The sequence below is a fragment of the Ammodytes marinus genome (genome assembly GCF_949987685.1).
Source record: "Ammodytes marinus genome assembly, chromosome: 16".
Classification (NCBI taxonomy): Eukaryota; Metazoa; Chordata; class Actinopteri; order Uranoscopiformes; family Ammodytidae; genus Ammodytes; species Ammodytes marinus.
The window spans coordinates 3,366,541-3,390,773 of NC_137220.1; the positions used below are offsets into that span (position 1 = coordinate 3,366,541).

The 24,233-nt window shown below is 41.9% G+C and overlaps 1 protein-coding gene across 1 annotated transcript; it reads left to right on the forward strand.

Annotated features, from left to right (window-relative positions):
• Positions 1–3,964: 3,964 nt before the first annotated feature.
• LOC307262974 (low affinity immunoglobulin epsilon Fc receptor-like) lies at positions 3,965–20,173 on the forward strand (the record flags this gene model as incomplete). The annotated part of the gene is made up of 6 exons (XM_080043994.1): positions 3,965–4,082; positions 6,578–6,712; positions 9,109–9,186; positions 11,682–11,816; positions 14,212–14,289; positions 20,039–20,173. The coding sequence occupies exons 1-6, from the start codon at positions 4,059–4,061 to the stop codon at positions 20,171–20,173; spliced, it is 585 nt and encodes a 194-aa protein (XP_079900120.1). The 5' UTR covers positions 3,965–4,058.
• Positions 20,174–24,233: the final 4,060 nt, after the last annotated feature.

The following is a 24,233-nucleotide window of genomic DNA, read 5'->3' on the forward strand; positions in this document are numbered from 1 at the left end:
ATCAGTAGAGAGAGAGAGAGAGAGAGAGAGAGAGAGAGAGAGAGAGAGAGAGAGAGAGAGAGAGAGAGAGAGAGAGAGAGAGAGAGAGAGAGAGAGAGAGAGAGAGAGAGAGAGAGAGAGAGAGAGAGAGAGAGAGAGAGAGAGAACGTAGTCACGTTTGGGTTTAATTTCCTATTAAGAGGCCTATATGTGGCGCTTCGCAGCATCTCCTCCGTTCCACAGGTCCGCTACTGTATAGTTGCGTGTCTCGCCTTTTCCCTTCCGCATGTACTTTACGATTTCGCCGGCTGTTGTTTCTAAATTGTGAATTTCCTGGTTTGTCGCTTTCTGACTATTGCTGCATAGTCCGCCATTGAGAGAAATACAGTGAGAGTGCATGGCGTGCAGCTGTTCAATGAGGATATTTTTCCGATTCAAATCATTGTAAAATTTAAAATGAATAGACTTATGTGGCGCTATTGTAGGTTAATTGTGAACAAATGTGTGGGAAACCCTGCAGTATCTTGGTTTCATGTTAAATCAGTGTCACTTGTCATTAATTGTATATAAAAACTCTTTACTTTAATACAGCGACACAATATGGATATCTCCCACAGTGTTTCTCTCATAAATTCACTCTTAGCTCTCATTCCCTCTCAGCCAATCACTGTGGGCATAGAAGGTATGAACATGACATCATCCATAGCAACAGGGTCAACACCGCCCTCTAGTCTTAGCTAAGGAGTCCCTCCCATTCCTTAGTAAAAGTTGGTCTTATCAGCTTTGTGAATAGGTTTTAAGAAATTACTCCTTACTAAGAACTTTTAGTGCTCCTTAGGAGTACTCTTAGCGCTAAGATAAAATGTTTTGTGAATACGGCCCCTGAGCAATAAAGTATATAAAGAAGCATCTTCCTCTCCCGACACATACACCTGTCGGACGTCACCACAGCAAAGGTAACAATGAACTGCTTTACTAGATACAAGTCAAAGTTTGACCATGAATCACTTGTTAATTGTAATGTGTTTTCCTACAGATGGCATCAGGTTCCCACTTGGCTTTCTTCCTCTGTCTGACCAGCGCACTGATGATTTCAGCAACTGTGAGTGACATTTAAATCCCTTTAAGTAATAAACAGCTGTATAACATGTTTGATCATAACTACCTAAAGACCTGTGTGCCTGCCTGGTCTGTTTGAATATGATAACAACATTAATGAAGGGTTGTGTTTGATGCTTTATCAGCTGCTTCACAACTCCACAGTGACACCTTTGTTATGTGTGCAGGTTGCTTCCTGTCCTGGTGGCTGGAAGGAACTTGGATCTCGCTGTATCCGTGTCCGTTCCAGTCCAACGACCTTCGACAATGCAGAGGTTTGTAGTTTATTAAAAATAGGCAAATAAAACTTTGGTGTACTCAACATATCCGGGTTCACAATGTGGTTCAATGGGCAAATAGACTATAATCCATCTGTGTCTCTGTCTCCCTCTTCAGACTTCCTGCAAAGGTTTTGGTGGGCACCTGGTCTCCATACACAGTCGAGGCGCGAACAATATCATTAGGAAGCTGATCAAGGAAACCCTTGGCTCGGATAAAAGGACCTGGATTGGGTTGACTGATGCAAAAGATGTGAGATGTTTAGTAGACTTAAGAAATTAATGTCATATCAAAATCATATCTCCTCACTTTATTCAACTTTGGCATTTCAGTGAAATTTGAAAAAGTAGAACTGTTTTTCAGTTCAAGCAATGGCATATGGTCCCAGAGGCTTTATTGTAGTGCACAATGAGCAGGGGCCGGTTTCCCAAAGCCTTCGTAGAGCCTTCTTAACGCTACGTCATTCGTAACCCCTACGTAGAGTTCCTACTTAACATTTTGCCTGTTTCCCGAAACGTTCTTTGCTACGAATCTCTTTCGTACGTCCTACGTTGGTAAGGTTGGTCTGGAGCGCCCTCAGAGCCTTCTTAGCTCTACCGTAGGGATGTTTCAGCTCTCATTTGTGTCATTTAACTAATAAATCTGACTGTATTTCATATCAAACGGACACAGCGATGACTGTATTAAATAACAAACTGCGGAGCTGTCAGCTGAGCCGGCTCAACTGACAGCTCCGCAGTGTGCGTCGGATTCTCCGCCTCAAAACATGTAAACGTGTGAAAAAATTAATGAATAATCAATTAAAGCTTACCTTAAAATAAGTGTGCCATGTTACTGTTTATTGTATTTAGGATTTTAGCTCATTTGGACGCTGTTTGGGCCGTCTGTTTTTATTGATATAGGCCATTGGCGATATTATACTTTCAGTTTCCTTACTGACCCACCACGAAACGTGATTATTGTTCTTAAAGATACTTAGATTATAAAGCAAGAGGTGTTAAATAAATGTTTCGGCTTAGAAGGATTTCTAGTAATCTTTTATTCGCAAAGACTTGTCATGCAGCTTCGCATGAAATAAGCAGGAAATGGAAAATCGAACTCTGAGCAATCGATTTCAGCAGTGTACGTACGACGTATGGAGTGTTTCTCCTAAGAGACCGTTCGGGAACCACGACTACAGAGGTAAACAACTTTGGTAAGTCATAACGTAGGAGTCTTCGTAGCTCGCTAAGAGATGACGTTATCGGGAAACCGGCCCCAGGACATTTCAAATCAAATAGACTTGAAGGGCGTGGCCTCCAGCCTTTGTTCTTTTGGGGCTGAACAACAGCGCCACCATGTGGTGGATTGCAGGAGTAGCACATGCATGATAGTAATTTCAGAAGACAGTCAGCTTTTACTTACTGATTAAAACCAATAATGTGTTTTTCAAATGGAAAACCTGGAAGCCCATATCCAAATTGTAATCCAATGCCTTTGTTATTGATTGTACTGTTACCACATTAATGTGTGGCAGTGGTCTGTGATTGTGTTAGGTGTCTAGGTGGCGCTACACCAAAGAAAACGCCATAGCTCCCACACCGAACATCCCACAGTCAAAAACTTTATATCCACAGATTCACTGGAGTCAGCTGCATCTTTTGGCATAGGCCACGCCCATTTGCGTATGGAACAATTTTTCGCAAAATCGCGAAAACTGAAAAACTTATTTTTCGCTACTCCTCCCACAATTTTTGCACAATTGACACCAACCTTTGCACAAAACATCTACCGACCCACACGGAAAAAACTTGTGCGAAAGAATTTTGATACAACCTTCGATGACGAAATGGTAGCGCTTTGAATATTTGAAAATTAGCTAACTTGTACTACCTTGTTCGTAAATATTCATAAATCCAAAACTGTACATCATATCGAGTCCAAATTTTAGACGTACGTTGGTGCTATCCTTATTAGCGTTCATAAAAAAAATTGGAAAATCTCGCCATAAGGAGGCGCCAAAAACACAAAAAGTTTATATCTCCTCATCCACTATAGCCTATTTCTATGCTAGTTCTTAGCTTTTTGGTCTGTAACTCCCAAACCGAACATCCCACATTCAAAAACTTTACATCCCCTGTTTCCGTGAAGAGAGGGGCCGGCGCCGCGGACGACGCCGCCGGATCCCGAGTCGCGTGGGACGCTTGGCCCCCGGTAAAAACTGCTTGCATTTTTCAAATTAACAGTATAATCCTGTCAATTTTAGTGACAGTCAAATAATGTTAATTTAACAGTAAGAAAATGGCAACCCTGCTGCCAGTTGATTACTGTTTTTACTGAAAAAACAGGTTCATACAGTTTTCTTCATTAACAGCATAATCCTGTCAATTTTATTGACAGTCATATAATGTTAATTTAACAGTCAGAAAATGGCAACCCTGGGGGCGCCCTTAGCTCAGTTGGTAGGGCGTCCCCCTCCCGGGCCGGGCCCAGCAGCAGACCCGGGTTCGATTCCAGCCCGCGGTCGTTCTCTGCATGTCACTCCCCTCTCTGCCCCATTTCAACTCTGTCTCTGCACTGTCAATAAAAGCATAAAGATGCCCAAAAAATATCTAAAAAAAAATAAAAAATGGCAACCCTGCTGCCAGTTGATTAATGTTTTTTTACAGGGACATTTCTTACAGTGCACAGCCCGGCTGAAGACAGAGCAGCGCTGCACACTGATGAAGGTCACGGCTCAAAGTTCGGTAAGTGGAGCTCTGATTGGTTGGAATGTTCAGAGTGACATCAGTGATTGTTGCTGTTGGAGAAACGGTTGAATAGATTAATTTGAGCCGCTTTCAAACACAAACGTTATTTGGGAAACTCTCCTGGGGCCTATTGCATAAAACTAGGATAAGGGATTAACCTAGGATTTTTCGGTTATCCTGGCTTGCGTTAGCCATGATCCGGTTGCATAAAAGCGGAGGGACATAAATTACCATGGAGATTTATCCTTTACGTTTGGCCTGGTCCCGACCAGGCTAAACGTAAAGGATAAACTTATTCTGTTGCCTGATTGGCTCAGTCAGCTGTCACTCCGATCTGAAATCAAGGTGTTTAACAGTTATTCCATGACCTTCTGTGTACTGCTTTATTTGCATTAGCCTGTTTTAAGGTACCACATAAAAGACTGCATTGTCATTTAGTTAAATAGTTCTTATTTTTTATTTTATTTAACCTGAACCATTTATAATTAACTTAATTATAATTACATTAAGATGCAATGATTATAATAATTTATGTGATACTCTGTTCATATTGCAGGCTATATTTATACAATTGATCATCGATGGCAGATGACGTTGCATATGTGGGTCAAATAAATTCATCTAAAACAAAATTCAATATCAATGAAAAAATTATTTTTTTCTGTAATTGAATTCAAAAAGTGAAACTTAAATATATTCTAGAAATTCATTACACATGAAGTGAAATTAATCTAGAATAAGCATACTTTTCAGGAGGTCGACATTTCTGTATTATAAATCCTTTTTCTGATTGGTTGTAAGTAATATTCTAATATTTTGAGATACTGGATTTTTTTATTCCATGATCAATCAATCATCCAAAAAAAAAGGCCTGACATATTTCACTTTGTGTAATGAATCTATGAAAGTTTCACTTTTTGAATGGACTTTCCATGATATTACATTTGTTATATGCACCTGCAGACTGCTCATTGTCAACTATTTTATCATAAAACAATGCAGGGACATCAAGATGAGTTAGCAGAGAATACATCTGCTGTATGAAATGAACTGCCCCCTCACTTACGGTTTAAACTAGCAAGGCATTGTGGGAAAATGGGCCGTCTTTTCCATTTTTCCATCAGTAAATCTGTGTTCGATCTCTGGGTCTACTTCTGAAAGCTGTGGGCTGGCACTTAACAGAATGACTTACACCTGGCTTGACAAAGCGGGCCCTTTTGATCCTGGATTGGCGTTTATTCAACTGACTAATCCAAAGTGCCCAGGCTAGACTTTGTCAAGGCTGGCTTTATCAATCATCCTGGATATCTTTATTCCACTTTTATGCAATAGGCCCCTGTGTGGGATTGAATGTTGATGCTGTGATTATAAGATGAGCTCAGTCTGATCTGGGGTCAGAGGTTTAAAGGTGCCAACACACTGCACATCGCCGCGTGGCGAGTTTACATAGAAAGTCAATGTATTTCGAGCGCCGCCGCGCGAATCGGCGGCGAGCGGTTCACGCGGCGCGGCCAGGGGCGGCGCGGCCGCTGCAGAAGTTGCAAATATTGAACTTTTCGCCGCCGGCCGCGCCGCGATAGCCAATCAGCGTTGAGCTCCTCCCGACGTCACTCGGGTGAGTCTGCTGAGCTACAAGACACGTGAAACCTGGCTGGCGGTGCTGTCGGGAAAGGAGGGATGAAGGGAAAAAAGAAGGAAAAGACAGAGAGAGAAAGAGAGGGAGAAAGTTCCAACACATCGATAAAATGTATGACAGCAGTTTAATGAGACACCTTTTAGTAATAGGAGCAAGGAATAGACTCACATTATAGAAGAGAGAAGGAGAGAAAGCCAGGGAAGACTACTGCAGATGAGTGAATATGCAGAGACAATGCAAACTAAATACGACAACTGACACTTCCAAACATTTCCCTAAACATCACAACAATATCAGAGGTATTATGAAAACAAATCTGGAAAAAGGGAAAATCTGTTTGGGTTTTCTCTAGGCTACATGTTGATATGCCGGCGTGAGTGTGTATATGCACGGCCATGGATACATATGTGCGTGTGTGTGTGTGGGCGGGTTGTGTGTGTATGTGTGTGTACATTGACTTTGTATGTAATCTCGCCGCGCGGCCAGTGCGGTGTGTTCCCAGCTTCAGGGGAATAACAGGGCGTTGTTATTGTTCTAATTAAAAGTCTCAGATAATCTAGTTGGGACTCATTCCTGTCGGGTGACACATGAGGACGATGCTGCAGGTTCTCTAAAGCTGCTGCACAGTATCAACTTCACATTTGTCGTTATTATCCTCAAACTGCACAGACTTTGTAATTAATTAGTGATAATATTCAATCAATATAGTTATATATAGGCAGGCAGGCAGGCAGACAGACAGACAGACAGACAGACAGACATTGACACACAGTCCCTTTAACATGGGTTCAGTTTTAATTTGACTAGAATGGGCAAATGGACTATAATCCATCTGTGTCTCTGTCTCCCTCATCAGACAATCTGCAAAGGTTTTGGTGGGCACCTGGTCTCCATACACAGTCGAGGCGAGAACGATTCCATTAGGAAGCTGATCAGGCGAACCCTTGGCTCGGATAAAAGGACCTGGATTGGGTTAACTGATGCAAAAGATGTGAGATGTTTAGTAGACTTAAGAAATTAATGTCGTATCAAAATCATATCTCCTCACTTTATTCAACTTTGGCATTTCAGTGAAATTTGAAAAAGTAGAACTGTTTTTCAGTTTAAGCAATGGCATATGGTCCCAGAGGCTTTATTGTAGTGCACAATGAGCAGGGGCCGGTTTCCCAAAGCCTTCGTAGAGCCTTCTTAACGCTACGTCATTCGTAACCCCTACGTAGAGTTCCTACTTAACATTTTGCCTGTTTCCCGAAACGTTCTTTGCTACGAATCTCTTTCGTACGTCCTACGTTGGTAAGGTTGGTCTGGAGCGCCCTCAGAGCCTTCTTAGCTCTACCGTAGGGATGTTTCAGCTCTCATTTGTGTCATTTAACTAATAAATCTGACTGTATTTCATATCAAACGGACACAGCGATGACTGTATTAAATAACAAACTGCGGAGCTGTCAGCTGAGCCGGCTCAACTGACAGCTCCGCAGTGTGCGTCGGATTCTCCGCCTCAAAACATGTAAACGTGTGAAAAAATTAATGAATAATCAATTAAAGCTTACCTTAAAATAAGTGTGCCATGTTACTGTTTATTGTATTTAGGATTTTAGCTCATTTGGACGCTGTTTGGGCCGTCTGTTTTTATTGATATAGGCCATTGGCGATATTATACTTTCAGTTTCCTTACTGACCCACCACGAAACGTGATTATTGTTCTTAAAGATACTTAGATTATAAAGCAAGAGGTGTTAAATAAATGTTTCGGCTTAGAAGGATTTCTAGTAATCTTTTATTCGCAAAGACTTGTCATGCAGCTTCGCATGAAATAAGCAGGAAATGGAAAATCGAACTCTGAGCAATCGATTTCAGCAGTGTACGTACGACGTATGGAGTGTTTCTCCTAAGAGACCGTTCGGGAACCACGACTACAGAGGTAAACAACTTTGGTAAGTCATAACGTAGGAGTCTTCGTAGCTCGCTAAGAGATGACGTTATCGGGAAACCGGCCCCAGGACATTTCAAATCAAATAGACTTGAAGGGCGTGGCCTCCAGCCTTTGTTCTTTTGGGGCTGAACAACAGCGCCACCATGTGGTGGATTGCAGGAGTAGCACATGCATGATAGTAATTTCAGAAGACAGTCAGCTTTTACTTACTGATTAAAACCAATAATGTGTTTTTCAAATGGAAAACCTGGAAGCCCATATCCAAATTGTAATCCAATGCCTTTGTTATTGATTGTACTGTTACCACATTAATGTGTGGCAGTGGTCTGTGATTGTGTTAGGTGTCTAGGTGGCGCTACACCAAAGAAAACGCCATAGCTCCCACACCGAACATCCCACAGTCAAAAACTTTATATCCACAGATTCACTGGAGTCAGCTGCATCTTTTGGCATAGGCCACGCCCATTTGCGTATGGAACAATTTTTCGCAAAATCGCGAAAACTGAAAAACTTATTTTTCGCTACTCCTCCCACAATTTTTGCACAATTGACACCAACCTTTGCACAAAACATCTACCGACCCACACGGAAAAAACTTGTGCGAAAGAATTTTGATACAACCTTCGATGACGAAATGGTAGCGCTTTGAATATTTGAAAATTAGCTAACTTGTACTACCTTGTTCGTAAATATTCATAAATCCAAAACTGTACATCATATCGAGTCCAAATTTTAGACGTACGTTGGTGCTATCCTTATTAGCGTTCATAAAAAAAATTGGAAAATCTCGCCATAAGGAGGCGCCAAAAACACAAAAAGTTTATATCTCCTCATCCACTATAGCCTATTTCTATGCTAGTTCTTAGCTTTTTGGTCTGTAACTCCCAAACCGAACATCCCACATTCAAAAACTTTACATCCCCTGTTTCCGTGAAGAGAGGGGCCGGCGCCGCGGACGACGCCGCCGGATCCCGAGTCGCGTGGGACGCTTGGCCCCCGGTAAAAACTGCTTGCATTTTTCAAATTAACAGTATAATCCTGTCAATTTTAGTGACAGTCAAATAATGTTAATTTAACAGTAAGAAAATGGCAACCCTGCTGCCAGTTGATTACTGTTTTTACTGAAAAAACAGGTTCATACAGTTTTCTTCATTAACAGCATAATCCTGTCAATTTTATTGACAGTCATATAATGTTAATTTAACAGTCAGAAAATGGCAACCCTGGGGGCGCCCTTAGCTCAGTTGGTAGGGCGTCCCCCTCCCGGGCCGGGCCCAGCAGCAGACCCGGGTTCGATTCCAGCCCGCGGTCGTTCTCTGCATGTCACTCCCCTCTCTGCCCCATTTCAACTCTGTCTCTGCACTGTCAATAAAAGCATAAAGATGCCCAAAAAATATCTAAAAAAAAATAAAAAATGGCAACCCTGCTGCCAGTTGATTAATGTTTTTTTACAGGGACATTTCTTACAGTGCACAGCCCGGCTGAAGACAGAGCAGCGCTGCACACTGATGAAGGTCACGGCTCAAAGTTCGGTAAGTGGAGCTCTGATTGGTTGGAATGTTCAGAGTGACATCAGTGATTGTTGCTGTTGGAGAAACGGTTGAATAGATTAATTTGAGCCGCTTTCAAACACAAACGTTATTTGGGAAACTCTCCTGGGGCCTATTGCATAAAACTAGGATAAGGGATTAACCTAGGATTTTTCGGTTATCCTGGCTTGCGTTAGCCATGATCCGGTTGCATAAAAGCGGAGGGACATAAATTACCATGGAGATTTATCCTTTACGTTTGGCCTGGTCCCGACCAGGCTAAACGTAAAGGATAAACTTATTCTGTTGCCTGATTGGCTCAGTCAGCTGTCACTCCGATCTGAAATCAAGGTGTTTAACAGTTATTCCATGACCTTCTGTGTACTGCTTTATTTGCATTAGCCTGTTTTAAGGTACCACATAAAAGACTGCATTGTCATTTAGTTAAATAGTTCTTATTTTTTATTTTATTTAACCTGAACCATTTATAATTAACTTAATTATAATTACATTAAGATGCAATGATTATAATAATTTATGTGATACTCTGTTCATATTGCAGGCTATATTTATACAATTGATCATCGATGGCAGATGACGTTGCATATGTGGGTCAAATAAATTCATCTAAAACAAAATTCAATATCAATGAAAAAATTATTTTTTTCTGTAATTGAATTCAAAAAGTGAAACTTAAATATATTCTAGAAATTCATTACACATGAAGTGAAATTAATCTAGAATAAGCATACTTTTCAGGAGGTCGACATTTCTGTATTATAAATCCTTTTTCTGATTGGTTGTAAGTAATATTCTAATATTTTGAGATACTGGATTTTTTTATTCCATGATCAATCAATCATCCAAAAAAAAAGGCCTGACATATTTCACTTTGTGTAATGAATCTATGAAAGTTTCACTTTTTGAATGGACTTTCCATGATATTACATTTGTTATATGCACCTGCAGACTGCTCATTGTCAACTATTTTATCATAAAACAATGCAGGGACATCAAGATGAGTTAGCAGAGAATACATCTGCTGTATGAAATGAACTGCCCCCTCACTTACGGTTTAAACTAGCAAGGCATTGTGGGAAAATGGGCCGTCTTTTCCATTTTTCCATCAGTAAATCTGTGTTCGATCTCTGGGTCTACTTCTGAAAGCTGTGGGCTGGCACTTAACAGAATGACTTACACCTGGCTTGACAAAGCGGGCCCTTTTGATCCTGGATTGGCGTTTATTCAACTGACTAATCCAAAGTGCCCAGGCTAGACTTTGTCAAGGCTGGCTTTATCAATCATCCTGGATATCTTTATTCCACTTTTATGCAATAGGCCCCTGTGTGGGATTGAATGTTGATGCTGTGATTATAAGATGAGCTCAGTCTGATCTGGGGTCAGAGGTTTAAAGGTGCCAACACACTGCACATCGCCGCGTGGCGAGTTTACATAGAAAGTCAATGTATTTCGAGCGCCGCCGCGCGAATCGGCGGCGAGCGGTTCACGCGGCGCGGCCAGGGGCGGCGCGGCCGCTGCAGAAGTTGCAAATATTGAACTTTTCGCCGCCGGCCGCGCCGCGATAGCCAATCAGCGTTGAGCTCCTCCCGACGTCACTCGGGTGAGTCTGCTGAGCTACAAGACACGTGAAACCTGGCTGGCGGTGCTGTCGGGAAAGGAGGGATGAAGGGAAAAAAGAAGGAAAAGACAGAGAGAGAAAGAGAGGGAGAAAGTTCCAACACATCGATAAAATGTATGACAGCAGTTTAATGAGACACCTTTTAGTAATAGGAGCAAGGAATAGACTCACATTATAGAAGAGAGAAGGAGAGAAAGCCAGGGAAGACTACTGCAGATGAGTGAATATGCAGAGACAATGCAAACTAAATACGACAACTGACACTTCCAAACATTTCCCTAAACATCACAACAATATCAGAGGTATTATGAAAACAAATCTGGAAAAAGGGAAAATCTGTTTGGGTTTTCTCTAGGCTACATGTTGATATGCCGGCGTGAGTGTGTATATGCACGGCCATGGATACATATGTGCGTGTGTGTGTGTGGGCGGGTTGTGTGTGTATGTGTGTGTACATTGACTTTGTATGTAATCTCGCCGCGCGGCCAGTGCGGTGTGTTCCCAGCTTCAGGGGAATAACAGGGCGTTGTTATTGTTCTAATTAAAAGTCTCAGATAATCTAGTTGGGACTCATTCCTGTCGGGTGACACATGAGGACGATGCTGCAGGTTCTCTAAAGCTGCTGCACAGTATCAACTTCACATTTGTCGTTATTATCCTCAAACTGCACAGACTTTGTAATTAATTAGTGATAATATTCAATCAATATAGTTATATATAGGCAGGCAGGCAGGCAGACAGACAGACAGACAGACAGACAGACACTGACACACAGTCCCTTTAACATGGGTTCAGTTTTAATTTGACTAGAATGGGCAAATGGACTATAATCCATCTGTGTCTCTGTCTCCCTCATCAGACAATCTGCAAAGGTTTTGGTGGGCACCTGGTCTCCATACACAGTCGAGGCGAGAACGATTCCATTAGGAAGCTGATCAGGCGAACCCTTGGCTCGGATAAAAGGACCTGGATTGGGTTAACTGATGCAAAAGATGTGAGATGTTTAGTAGACTTAAGAAATTAATGTCGTATCAAAATCATATCTCCTCACTTTATTCAACTTTGGCATTTCAGTGAAATTTGAAAAAGTAGAACTGTTTTTCAGTTTAAGCAATGGCATATGGTCCCAGAGGCTTTATTGTAGTGCACAATGAGCAGGGGCCGGTTTCCCAAAGCCTTCGTAGAGCCTTCTTAACGCTACGTCATTCGTAACCCCTACGTAGAGTTCCTACTTAACATTTTGCCTGTTTCCCGAAACGTTCTTTGCTACGAATCTCTTTCGTACGTCCTACGTTGGTAAGGTTGGTCTGGAGCGCCCTCAGAGCCTTCTTAGCTCTACCGTAGGGATGTTTCAGCTCTCATTTGTGTCATTTAACTAATAAATCTGACTGTATTTCATATCAAACGGACACAGCGATGACTGTATTAAATAACAAACTGCGGAGCTGTCAGCTGAGCCGGCTCAACTGACAGCTCCGCAGTGTGCGTCGGATTCTCCGCCTCAAAACATGTAAACGTGTGAAAAAATTAATGAATAATCAATTAAAGCTTACCTTAAAATAAGTGTGCCATGTTACTGTTTATTGTATTTAGGATTTTAGCTCATTTGGACGCTGTTTGGGCCGTCTGTTTTTATTGATATAGGCCATTGGCGATATTATACTTTCAGTTTCCTTACTGACCCACCACGAAACGTGATTATTGTTCTTAAAGATACTTAGATTATAAAGCAAGAGGTGTTAAATAAATGTTTCGGCTTAGAAGGATTTCTAGTAATCTTTTATTCGCAAAGACTTGTCATGCAGCTTCGCATGAAATAAGCAGGAAATGGAAAATCGAACTCTGAGCAATCGATTTCAGCAGTGTACGTACGACGTATGGAGTGTTTCTCCTAAGAGACCGTTCGGGAACCACGACTACAGAGGTAAACAACTTTGGTAAGTCATAACGTAGGAGTCTTCGTAGCTCGCTAAGAGATGACGTTATCGGGAAACCGGCCCCAGGACATTTCAAATCAAATAGACTTGAAGGGCGTGGCCTCCAGCCTTTGTTCTTTTGGGGCTGAACAACAGCGCCACCATGTGGTGGATTGCAGAAGTAGCACATGCATGATAGTAATTTCAGAAGACAGTCAGCTTTTACTTACTGATTAAAACCAATAATGTGTTTTTCAAATGGAAAACCTGGAAGCCCATATCCAAATTGTAATCCAATGCCTTTGTTATTGATTGTACTGTTACCACATTAATGTGTGGCAGTGGTCTGTGATTGTGTTAGGTGTCTAGGTGGCGCTACACCAAAGAAAACGCCATAGCTCCCACACCGAACATCCCACAGTCAAAAACTTTATATCCACAGATTCACTGGAGTCAGCTGCATCTTTTGGCATAGGCCACGCCCATTTGCGTATGGAACAATTTTTCGCAAAATCGCGAAAACTGAAAAACTTATTTTTCGCTACTCCTCCCACAATTTTTGCACAATTGACACCAACCTTTGCACAAAACATCTACCGACCCACACGGAAAAAACTTGTGCGAAAGAATTTTGATACAACCTTCGATGACGAAATGGTAGCGCTTTGAATATTTGAAAATTAGCTAACTTGTACTACCTTGTTCGTAAATATTCATAAATCCAAAACTGTACATCATATCGAGTCCAAATTTTAGACGTACGTTGGTGCTATCCTTATTAGCGTTCATAAAAAAAATTGGAAAATCTCGCCATAAGGAGGCGCCAAAAACACAAAAAGTTTATATCTCCTCATCCACTATAGCCTATTTCTATGCTAGTTCTTAGCTTTTTGGTCTGTAACTCCCAAACCGAACATCCCACATTCAAAAACTTTACATCCCCTGTTTCCGTGAAGAGAGGGGCCGGCGCCGCGGACGACGCCGCCGGATCCCGAGTCGCGTGGGACGCTTGGCCCCGGTAAAAACTGCTTGCATTTTTCAAATTAACAGTATAATCCTGTCAATTTTAGTGACAGTCAAATAATGTTAATTTAACAGTAAGAAAATGGCAACCCTGCTGCCAGTTGATTACTGTTTTTACTGAAAAAACAGGTTCATACAGTTTTCTTCATTAACAGCATAATCCTGTCAATTTTATTGACAGTCATATAATGTTAATTTAACAGTCAGAAAATGGCAACCCTGGGGGCGCCCTTAGCTCAGTTGGTAGGGCGTCCCCCTCCCGGGCCGGGCCCAGCAGCAGACCCGGGTTCGATTCCAGCCCGCGGTCGTTCTCTGCATGTCACTCCCCTCTCTGCCCCATTTCAACTCTGTCTCTGCACTGTCAATAAAAGCATAAAGATGCCCAAAAAATATCTAAAAAAAAATAAAAAATGGCAACCCTGCTGCCAGTTGATTAATGTTTTTTTACAGGGAAATTTCTTACAGTGCACAGCCCGGCTGAAGACAGAGCAGCGCTGCACACTGATGAAGGTCACGGCTCAAAGTTCGGTAAGTGGAGCTCTGATTGGTTGGAATGTTCAGAGTGACATCAGTGATTGTTGCTGTTGGAGAAACGGTTGAATAGATTAATTTGAGCCGCTTTCAAACACAAACGTTATTTGGGAAACTCTCCTGGGGCCTATTGCATAAAACTAGGATAAGGGATTAACCTAGGATTTTTCGGTTATCCTGGCTTGCGTTAGCCATGATCCGGTTGCATAAAAGCGGAGGGACATAAATTACCATGGAGATTTATCCTTTACGTTTGGCCTGGTCCCGACCAGGCTAAACGTAAAGGATAAACTTATTCTGTTGCCTGATTGGCTCAGTCAGCTGTCACTCCGATCTGAAATCAAGGTGTTTAACAGTTATTCCATGACCTTCTGTGTACTGCTTTATTTGCATTAGCCTGTTTTAAGGTACCACATAAAAGACTGCATTGTCATTTAGTTAAATAGTTCTTATTTTTTATTTTATTTAACCTGAACCATTTATAATTAACTTAATTATAATTACATTAAGATGCAATGATTATAATAATTTATGTGATACTCTGTTCATATTGCAGGCTATATTTATACAATTGATCATCGATGGCAGATGACGTTGCATATGTGGGTCAAATAAATTCATCTAAAACAAAATTCAATATCAATGAAAAAATTATTTTTTTCTGTAATTGAATTCAAAAAGTGAAACTTAAATATATTCTAGAAATTCATTACACATGAAGTGAAATTAATCTAGAATAAGCATACTTTTCAGGAGGTCGACATTTCTGTATTATAAATCCTTTTTCTGATTGGTTGTAAGTAATATTCTAATATTTTGAGATACTGGATTTTTTTATTCCATGATCAATCAATCATCCAAAAAAAAAGGCCTGACATATTTCACTTTGTGTAATGAATCTATGAAAGTTTCACTTTTTGAATGGACTTTCCATGATATTACATTTGTTATATGCACCTGCAGACTGCTCATTGTCAACTATTTTATCATAAAACAATGCAGGGACATCAAGATGAGTTAGCAGAGAATACACCTGCTGTATGAAATGAACTGCCCCCTCACTTACGGTTTAAACTAGCAAGGCATTGTGGGAAAATGGGCCGTCTTTTCCATTTTTCCATCAGTAAATCTGTGTTCGATCTCTGGGTCTACTTCTGAAAGCTGTGGGCTGGCACTTAACAGAATGACTTACACCTGGCTTGACAAAGCGGGCCCTTTTGATCCTGGATTGGCGTTTATTCAACTGACTAATCCAAAGTGCCCAGGCTAGACTTTGTCAAGGCTGGCTTTATCAATCATCCTGGATATCTTTATTCCACTTTTATGCAATAGGCCCCTGTGTGGGATTGAATGTTGATGCTGTGATTATAAGATGAGCTCAGTCTGATCTGGGGTCAGAGGTTTAAAGGTGCCAACACACTGCACATCGCCGCGTGGCGAGTTTACATAGAAAGTCAATGTATTTCGAGCGCCGCCGCGCGAATCGGCGGCGAGCGGTTCACGCGGCGCGGCCAGGGGCGGCGCGGCCGCTGCAGAAGTTGCAAATATTGAACTTTTCGCCGCCGGCCGCGCCGCGATAGCCAATCAGCGTTTAGCTCCTCCCGACGTCACTCGGGTGAGTCTGCTGAGCTACAAGACACGTGAAACCTGGCTGGCGGTGCTGTCGGGAAAGGAGGGATGAAGGGAAAAAAGAAGGAAAAGACAGAGAGAGAAAGAGAGGGAGAAAGTTCCAACACATCGATAAAATGTATGACAGCAGTTTAATGAGACACCTTTTAGTAATAGGAGCAAGGAATAGACTCACATTATAGAAGAGAGAAGGAGAGAAAGCCAGGGAAGACTACTGCAGATGAGTGAATATGCAGAGACAATGCAAACTAAATACGACAACTGACACTTCCAAACATTTCCCTAAACATCACAACAATATCAGAGGTATTATGAAAACAAATCTGGAAAAAGGGAAAATCTGTTTGGGTTTTCTCTAGGCTACATGTTGATATGCCGGCGTGAGTGTGTATATGCACGGCCATGGATACATATGTGCGTGTGTGTGTGTGGGCGGGTTGTGTGTGTATGTGTGTGTACATTGACTTTGTATGTAATCTCGCCGCGCGGCCAGTGCGGTGTGTTCCCAGCTTCAGGGGAATAACAGGGCGTTGTTATTGTTCTAATTAAAAGTCTCAGATAATCTAGTTGGGACTCATTCCTGTCGGGTGACACATGAGGACGATGCTGCAGGTTCTCTAAAGCTGCTGCACAGTATCAACTTCACATTTGTCGTTATTATCCTCAAACTGCACAGACTTTGTAATTAATTAGTGATAATATTCAATCAATATAGTTATATATAGGCAGGCAGGCAGGCAGACAGACAGACAGACAGACAGACACTGACACACAGTCCCTTTAACATGGGTTCAGTTTTAATTTGACTAGAATGGGCAAATGGACTATAATCCATCTGTGTCTCTGTCTCCCTCATCAGACAATCTGCAAAGGTTTTGGTGGGCACCTGGGGCCTCATTTATCAACAGTGCGTAGAAAAGGTTCTAAATTCACTCTTACGAATGAAATTTAGTATGTGCTTAAGTACAAAAAAATCGGTATTTATCAAACGTGCGCTGGCCTATCGTACGCACACCAGTAAGTCATCAATCTTGATAAATCCCACATGTTCTTAAGTGTCTTGCTCGTTCACGCTCATTCCATTTGCATTCAGAAACGCCTCCAATTAACCATATATGGTCACAACACATCCCTTTATCAACCATCTGAATGTGGTTTACCCCTCTCCGCCACAATGGTAAAGAGCCGAGGGTAACGAAAAGAAACTTCTCCAACACAGAAATGGAAACCCTTGTAAACGAGGTTGAATCGAAGCAAAACATATTTTGTTGGCGCACTTAGTGCAGGCATTAAAACAAAAGAAAGCTTGCTGCATGGGAAAATGTGATATTTTCGAGCAAGTTGTAAGGCAACGGCATTGTTTGCCGCGATCTGACAACTTTACGTGCAGTCATTCATAAACTCTTTCAATAAAAAAGAGATGAAGATAAGCTCCTAACAACAATAGAGTTAGCCTACTAAGTGAAATGAGTGATTGGCGAGTCCAGCTCACAGCTGAGTGCTGAGACGCACAGAGAGCATCGGAGGGATCCTCCGCTTCAAAACATGTAAAGGTGACACATTTAATGAATAATCAATTAGAGCTTACCTAAAAATAAGTGTGCCATATAACTATTTATTGCATTTAGGATGTTAGCTCATTTGGACGCTGTTTCGACCATCTGTTTTCATTGATGTATTGGCGATATTATATCTACTTCAGTTTCATTACTGAGTCGTGATCAGTGTTCTTAAAGAAACTTAGATTATAAAACAAGAGGTCCAAAACACAGATGATGATTAAACAAACAAATATATGACTTTATATTACCCTAGAAATGCACGGGTGGATTTGACGCGTGGCGATTATAGATATAAAGAGAACGCTGGCGGTTCTAGTGTTAATGCAGACGTTGAAACTCTTAAATGCTTTGCTTTGTGCTTGTAATATCGCTATTCTACCACTAGATTATGTTCGTAAGCATGGTCAGAGTTGTGCTTACATTTACACACATTCATAAGTCTAAGTACATTTTGGTAAATGCCATACTTTGCGTGGCAATGTTCTTACGCCCTACTTACGCACAGATTTGTGCGTAAGTACGGTTGATAAATGAGGCCCCTGGTCTCCATACACAGTCGAGGCGAGAACGATTCCATTAGGAAGCTGATCAGGCGAACCCTTGGCTCGGATAAAAGGACCTGGATTGGGTTAACTGATGCAAAAGATGTGAGATGTTTAGTAGACTTAAGAAATTAATGTCGTATCAAAATCATATCTCCTCACTTTATTCAACTTTGGCATTTCAGTGAAATTTGAAAAAGTAGAACTGTTTTTCAGTTTAAGCAATGGCATATGGTCCCAGAGGCTTTATTGTAGTGCACAATGAGCAGGGGCCGGTTTCCCAAAGCCTTCGTAGAGCCTTCTTAACGCTACGTCATTCGTAACCCCTACGTAGAGTTCCTACTTAACATTTTGCCTGTTTCCCGAAACGTTCTTTGCTACGAATCTCTTTCGTACGTCCTACGTTGGTAAGGTTGGTCTGGAGCGCCCTCAGAGCCTTCTTAGCTCTACCGTAGGGATGTTTCAGCTCTCATTTGTGTCATTTAACTAATAAATCTGACTGTATTTCATATCAAACGGACACAGCGATGACTGTATTAAATAACAAACTGTTAAAAACGATAACTGTATATAGCGTACATATCACATTTAAAGTAAGCTATATATTTTAGCAGAATACCATTCACTCTGATTCACAAAGTGTTCAAACTATAAGTAGCCTACATAGTCATCTAACTGACTTGACAATCAGCATTAACTGATTGGATGCGATGTCCGTCAATATGAAAATAGGCTACTTTATACGTGATACACTACAGCCTACAGTCGGATCGTTTTTATCAGTTTGATATTTAATACAGTCATCGCTGTGTCCCTTTGATATGAAATACAGTCAGATGTATAAGTTTAATGACAAGTGAAGTCCCTGCGATCGCTGTGGCATCGCCAGAGATAGGCTTGGCTACTACAGACCCCCACATTTCCTTCCGTAAGCACCATGCGTAAAACGGACACGAGTGACATCCCTGTTGCGCATGGAACTGCCACAAGTCATTCATGAAGAAAATAATTGCTGGAAACAATCTTAATCTCCTCCGCTGTTTCTATACTTTTCTATAGCCTAGGCTACCTTTTTTAAATCAGTAGGCCTATAGGCTATGGTAATACGTTCGACCAAGGTTAACACTAGAACCATCGCACTGTGTTCCACACACTGCGGAGCTGTCAGCTGAGCCGGCTCAACTGACAGCTCCGCAGTGTGCATCGGATTCTCCGCCTCAAAACATGTAAACGTGTGAAAAAATGAATGAATAATCAATTAAAGCTTACCTTAAAATAAGTGTGCCATGTTACTGTTTATTGTATTTAGGATTTTAGCTCATTTGGACGCTGTTTGGGCCGTCTGTTTTTATTGATATAGGCCATTGGCGATATTATACTTTCAGTTTCCTTACTGACCCACCACGAAACGTGATTATTGTTCTTAAAGATACTTAGATTATAAAGCAAGAGGTGTTAAATAAATGTTTCGGCTTAGAAGGATTTCTAGTAATCTTTTATTCGCAAAGACTTGTCATGCAGCTTCGCATGAAATAAGCAGGAAATGGAAAATCGAACTCTGAGCAATCGATTTCAGCAGTGTACGTACGACGTATGGAGTGTTTCTCCTAAGAGACCGTTCGGGAACCACGACTACAGAGGTAAACAACTTTGGTAAGTCATAACGTAGGAGTCTTCGTAGCTCGCTAAGAGATGACGTTATCGGGAAACCGGCCCCAGGACATTTCAAATCAAATAGACTTGAAGGGCGTGGCCTCCAGCCTTTGTTCTTTTGGGGCTGAACAACAGCGCCACCATGTGGTGGATTGCAGAAGTAGCACATGCATGATAGTAATTTCAGAAGACAGTCAGCTTTTACTTACTGATTAAAACCAATAATGTGTTTTTCAAATGGAAAACCTGGAAGCCCATATCCAAATTGTAATCCAATGCCTTTGTTATTGATTGTACTGTTACCACATTAATGGGTGGCAGTGGTCTGTGATTGTGTTAGTAACTCAGTATTTCTTCCAGGAAGGACAGTGGAGGTGGACTGATGGCTCCAGCACTGACTTCTATGACTGGCATGCTGGTCAGCCTAACGGTGCTGGAAATCAAAACTGTGCACAGATTAACTACATCGGTAAATATTATTTCTTGACTTCCTGAGTATTTGTTTTTTATTACATTTTTTTTTAAAGATATTTTTTTGGCATTTTTATGCTTTATTGATAGTGTAGAGACAGAGTTGAAATGGGGCAGAGAGGGGAGTGACATGCAGAGAACGACCGCGGGCTGGAATCGAACCCGGGTCCTCTGCTGGCCAAGGCCCATGGGGGGGGGGACGCCCTACCAACTGAGCTAAGGGCGCCCCCCTGAGAGTATTTTTAATTGAAAAGTTAAAGCGGCAACGAGTAACTTTTAAATATATTTTAAACAGCCTCATGTTTCCTCTCATAATCATAAATTACCTTTAACAGCAAACGAGACCATCAGTGCAAAGAAAGACGTTTTTATATAGTTTTTATTACTGCATTTGATCTGGTCGTACACCCAGTCCGATTTTCGGTTCACGCGTGCATGCTCTATGGTCACATATCCGTATTGGTCACAGATTTCAGTGTGGCGCAGTTACGCGATTTGAGAAGCCTATCCCTCCAGGTGAGGGAAGGGGAGCGGGAGCCTTGTTTGAGACAGTTGTTTGTCGTCATAATGACTGATAACGGGGCTGAACCATAAAGGAAAAAAAAGAAAATGCAATGAAGAAAAGCGAAAAGGGAGAGTGATAGTCGGGCGGGAGGGCGTTGCCAAGCAACGTATACACAATTTCACGGCGGTAGCCTACTAAAACAAAGTTTACTTTGCCTCACCAGCATCATCAGATGACCATTATTCATCTGAAATAGTCATTATTTACAACATAAACACATTACCTCATCGTGATCCATACTAACTAACTGCCATCTCTCGTTCATTCGCTTTGTGTGGGGACACGGACTCGTTCAGCTCCGTGAGAGGTGACAATGCATCAACTCATTGCAATCAGGTGTGTTTAGCACTTACTGGCATTAGTTGATGATGTGTCACCCATAGACTCACGGAGCCGAAAAGAGTCCGGTGCCCTCACACTTTGCTTTCAACACACGGACACGCACCATATTGCTTCCTGATTATTTGAATCTGAACGCCCTGCACGAGTTAGAAAACAGCTTCACGACAGCTGGCGTCGTAATAATACTACCGCTTTTGTTCAAAGGTGTCGCCAACGTGCCGACTTACTCGTAGTGGCTTTAAGACCACTATTAAAGGTTAGCTTTAATGCTGAAGTCCATCCCTTCCAAACGGGTCAGGGCCAAAGAAGTGTACGGAGCAGGAGCACTGGGAGAACACACTAGACTCTAGGGGGCAAACGTACTTGGGCATGTTACTAATGCTCACACTAGGCCATATGTTCTGTGCCCGAGCACGTTTGCCCCCTAAAGGCTACATGGTTTGAATAAATAAAATAACGTGTGTAGGGATGGGGATCGAAACCTGGTTCTATTAAGGACCCGGTTCCGCTTTATTCAAAACCCGAAAATCAACAACGTCTGAGCGTATCGATACCGCTATAGAGTCCAGTAGGTCTTATGAGGTAATGTTAAATCTCAAGCAGAGTCGTTTAATATAAAAATCTAATCCCTTCAATGTCATATCACTGGTCCGCATCATAGACGGCATATAAAACACTAGTAGGCATCATAGACGGCATATACAACACTAGTAGGCATCATAGACGGCATATAAAACACTAGTAGGCCTACCTTCAACTGTCTTTGGGTTAAAAAAAAAACTCCTTCAACTCAGTATCCGTCTAGTCCAAAAAAAAAAAAAACAGTCGGCTGCTGCTGCAGACGGGCTCGGCACTGAGCAGTCATTCAAAGTAGCGGTGGTTAACACACAACCGGACGGTGTAGAAAATCCCGTCAGTTAAAAATAGTAATCCCGTTTTCAAATCCATGTTAACCTTCCTCCTTTCTGCTAACATCCATGGTGTTAGCGGGTCGGTTTCGACCCGTGTCTGAAATCAGCTGTAAAAAAACAATTGTCTATCATCCAGTTTGTTTCTCATCTCTTGGTTACCTTGTTAAGCTGGGAACACACCGCACTGGCCGCGCGGCGAGATTACATACAAAGTCAATGTACTAGCGCGTGGCCGCGCGTCCACCCAATAATCGGCGTCCAGCGGCCGGCGGCGGGGGCTTGCGCGGCGCGTGGCCGCGCCTCATGAGAGGCGCGTGAATCGGGAGCGCGGCCATTAGCGGCGCATAGAAATTGAGTCATCGAAGGAGCGTGAATCGAAGGCTTGTGCGCCGCAGAAAAAGATGAAAATGTTCATCTTTTTCTGCAGCGCCGCTGGGCGCCGCGCCTCCACAGCCAATCAGCGATGAGATTGCCCGGTGGCGGTGGTCTGCAAGACGAGGTGGGCGTGTGGAGTGAGGACATTGGGCTTCCAATACATTCTGCAAATATGTGTATTTTGCATCTGTTTAGCTGTTGGTTGTACTTTAGCCAAGGTAGCGCCGGTTAGCATAGTGAAACTCACCCAGCTGTGTGCTGGTCCTGAGGATAATATGAACCCAAAGTTGATGGCAGTGTCCGTGTGGAATTCCATATGGTAGGCTACAGCGAAGCACCGGTGTTGTCCTCCGTCAGCCGGCACACTTTCACTTTCAGGTAGGCTGATGTCTGCCTTTATTTGTGCTGCTGAGCACACACTGCTGTTGTTAATGTGTTTAGTATGTTGCTGAATTGCTGTTAATGTGTGTGTATTTGAGATCGGGGTAAGTGTTCAGGCTGTTTTAATGATATTTGTGACAAGACTGCCGCTGGTTACACAGTGAACCTACATCTGTATTTTTTGGCACAGCTGGACCAGGTTATTGTTGTTGTTGCACCGTAAGTGTGACGGGTCTGATCTCGGCGTCTGCGTCAGGAATATATGGCCCAATATGATCAAGCGGCGAGCCTCCTGCTGTCACGCGGCCAACCGCTGCCTACGATGAGGCGGCGGTTGGCCGCGGCGGCGACTGCGGTGAACATGGCCCAATATGACCAAGCGGCGAACCTCCTGCATTCACGCGGCCAACCGCCGCAGGCGGCCAATGCGGTGTGTTCCCAGCTTTAGGCTTCCTTATCCATGAAAATATTATTTTTGGTGTAGGAGGCTTGGCATTTGTCAGTATTCGCCTCAATTTCAATAAAACAAAATGGTAAAATGAACCTCAAGAGAATCATATAAATAAATATTTGGTTGTTGTGTTACCTGATTATTACTGAGGGGAATGAGAACACATGTCTTAACTAAATTTGTTTTATTTATTTTTTCATATTAATATTATTGACCTTTTTAACATCTATGGTGTTACTGGTCAATTACGACCCATAAATATTTATTTCAGAAAACGGCAAAAACTTTTATTTCAGCATTATACAAACACACAATGAAAACTAGAACAAGTCACAACACAAAATATAGATTTGTAAGGTCAAATAAACAACAGCAAATCAAAATCAATTATTAGTTCCAAAACTAGTAAAAAAAAACAGAGTAAAAGTCTCTGTGTGCATATGTTTGGTTGTGTGTACAGATGTGTGGCAAAGGGCAACACTTTCAGTGTTCTTTGCAGAAATATTTCTTGCAGGTAAAGCACAATACTTTTATCTTTCTGTCCTTAGTGCTTCGGCAGACCTGACACCTCTTATTTTTAGAATCAGGTGGCCGTTTTCACCAAAAACATGATCCAGAACTTGGCTCACTGTATATCTCCTCATTTTTGAATACTGCAAATAGGAGATGTGCACTCTGCAAGTCACCAACTCTATGCTGAATTGACCTCACATGTCTGGATATGCCCGTCTGTTTGTTTCGCTTTTATGCAGGTATAAGGGCAAAAAAAGTCAAAATGAGAACTCCCCAGAGGTCGCATGATTGGGAGAGGAGCTAACTGTCATTGTGTTGGCTGACCGTGCACTTATGATTTCAGTTTTGGCTCTAGTTATTGTTTTTTTACATCTTATTCTATAACCGGGTCGAAAACGACCCTAACACCACCAGTGTTATAATTTCCACCAGAGCATTTTATAATTAAGTGATTTTTTTTTTTGTTGAAATAGAGGTTCCTGACAAAGTCAAGAAATATTGATGCAATAAACAAAATGTAAGTGGTTCTTTTATGCATTTGAAACT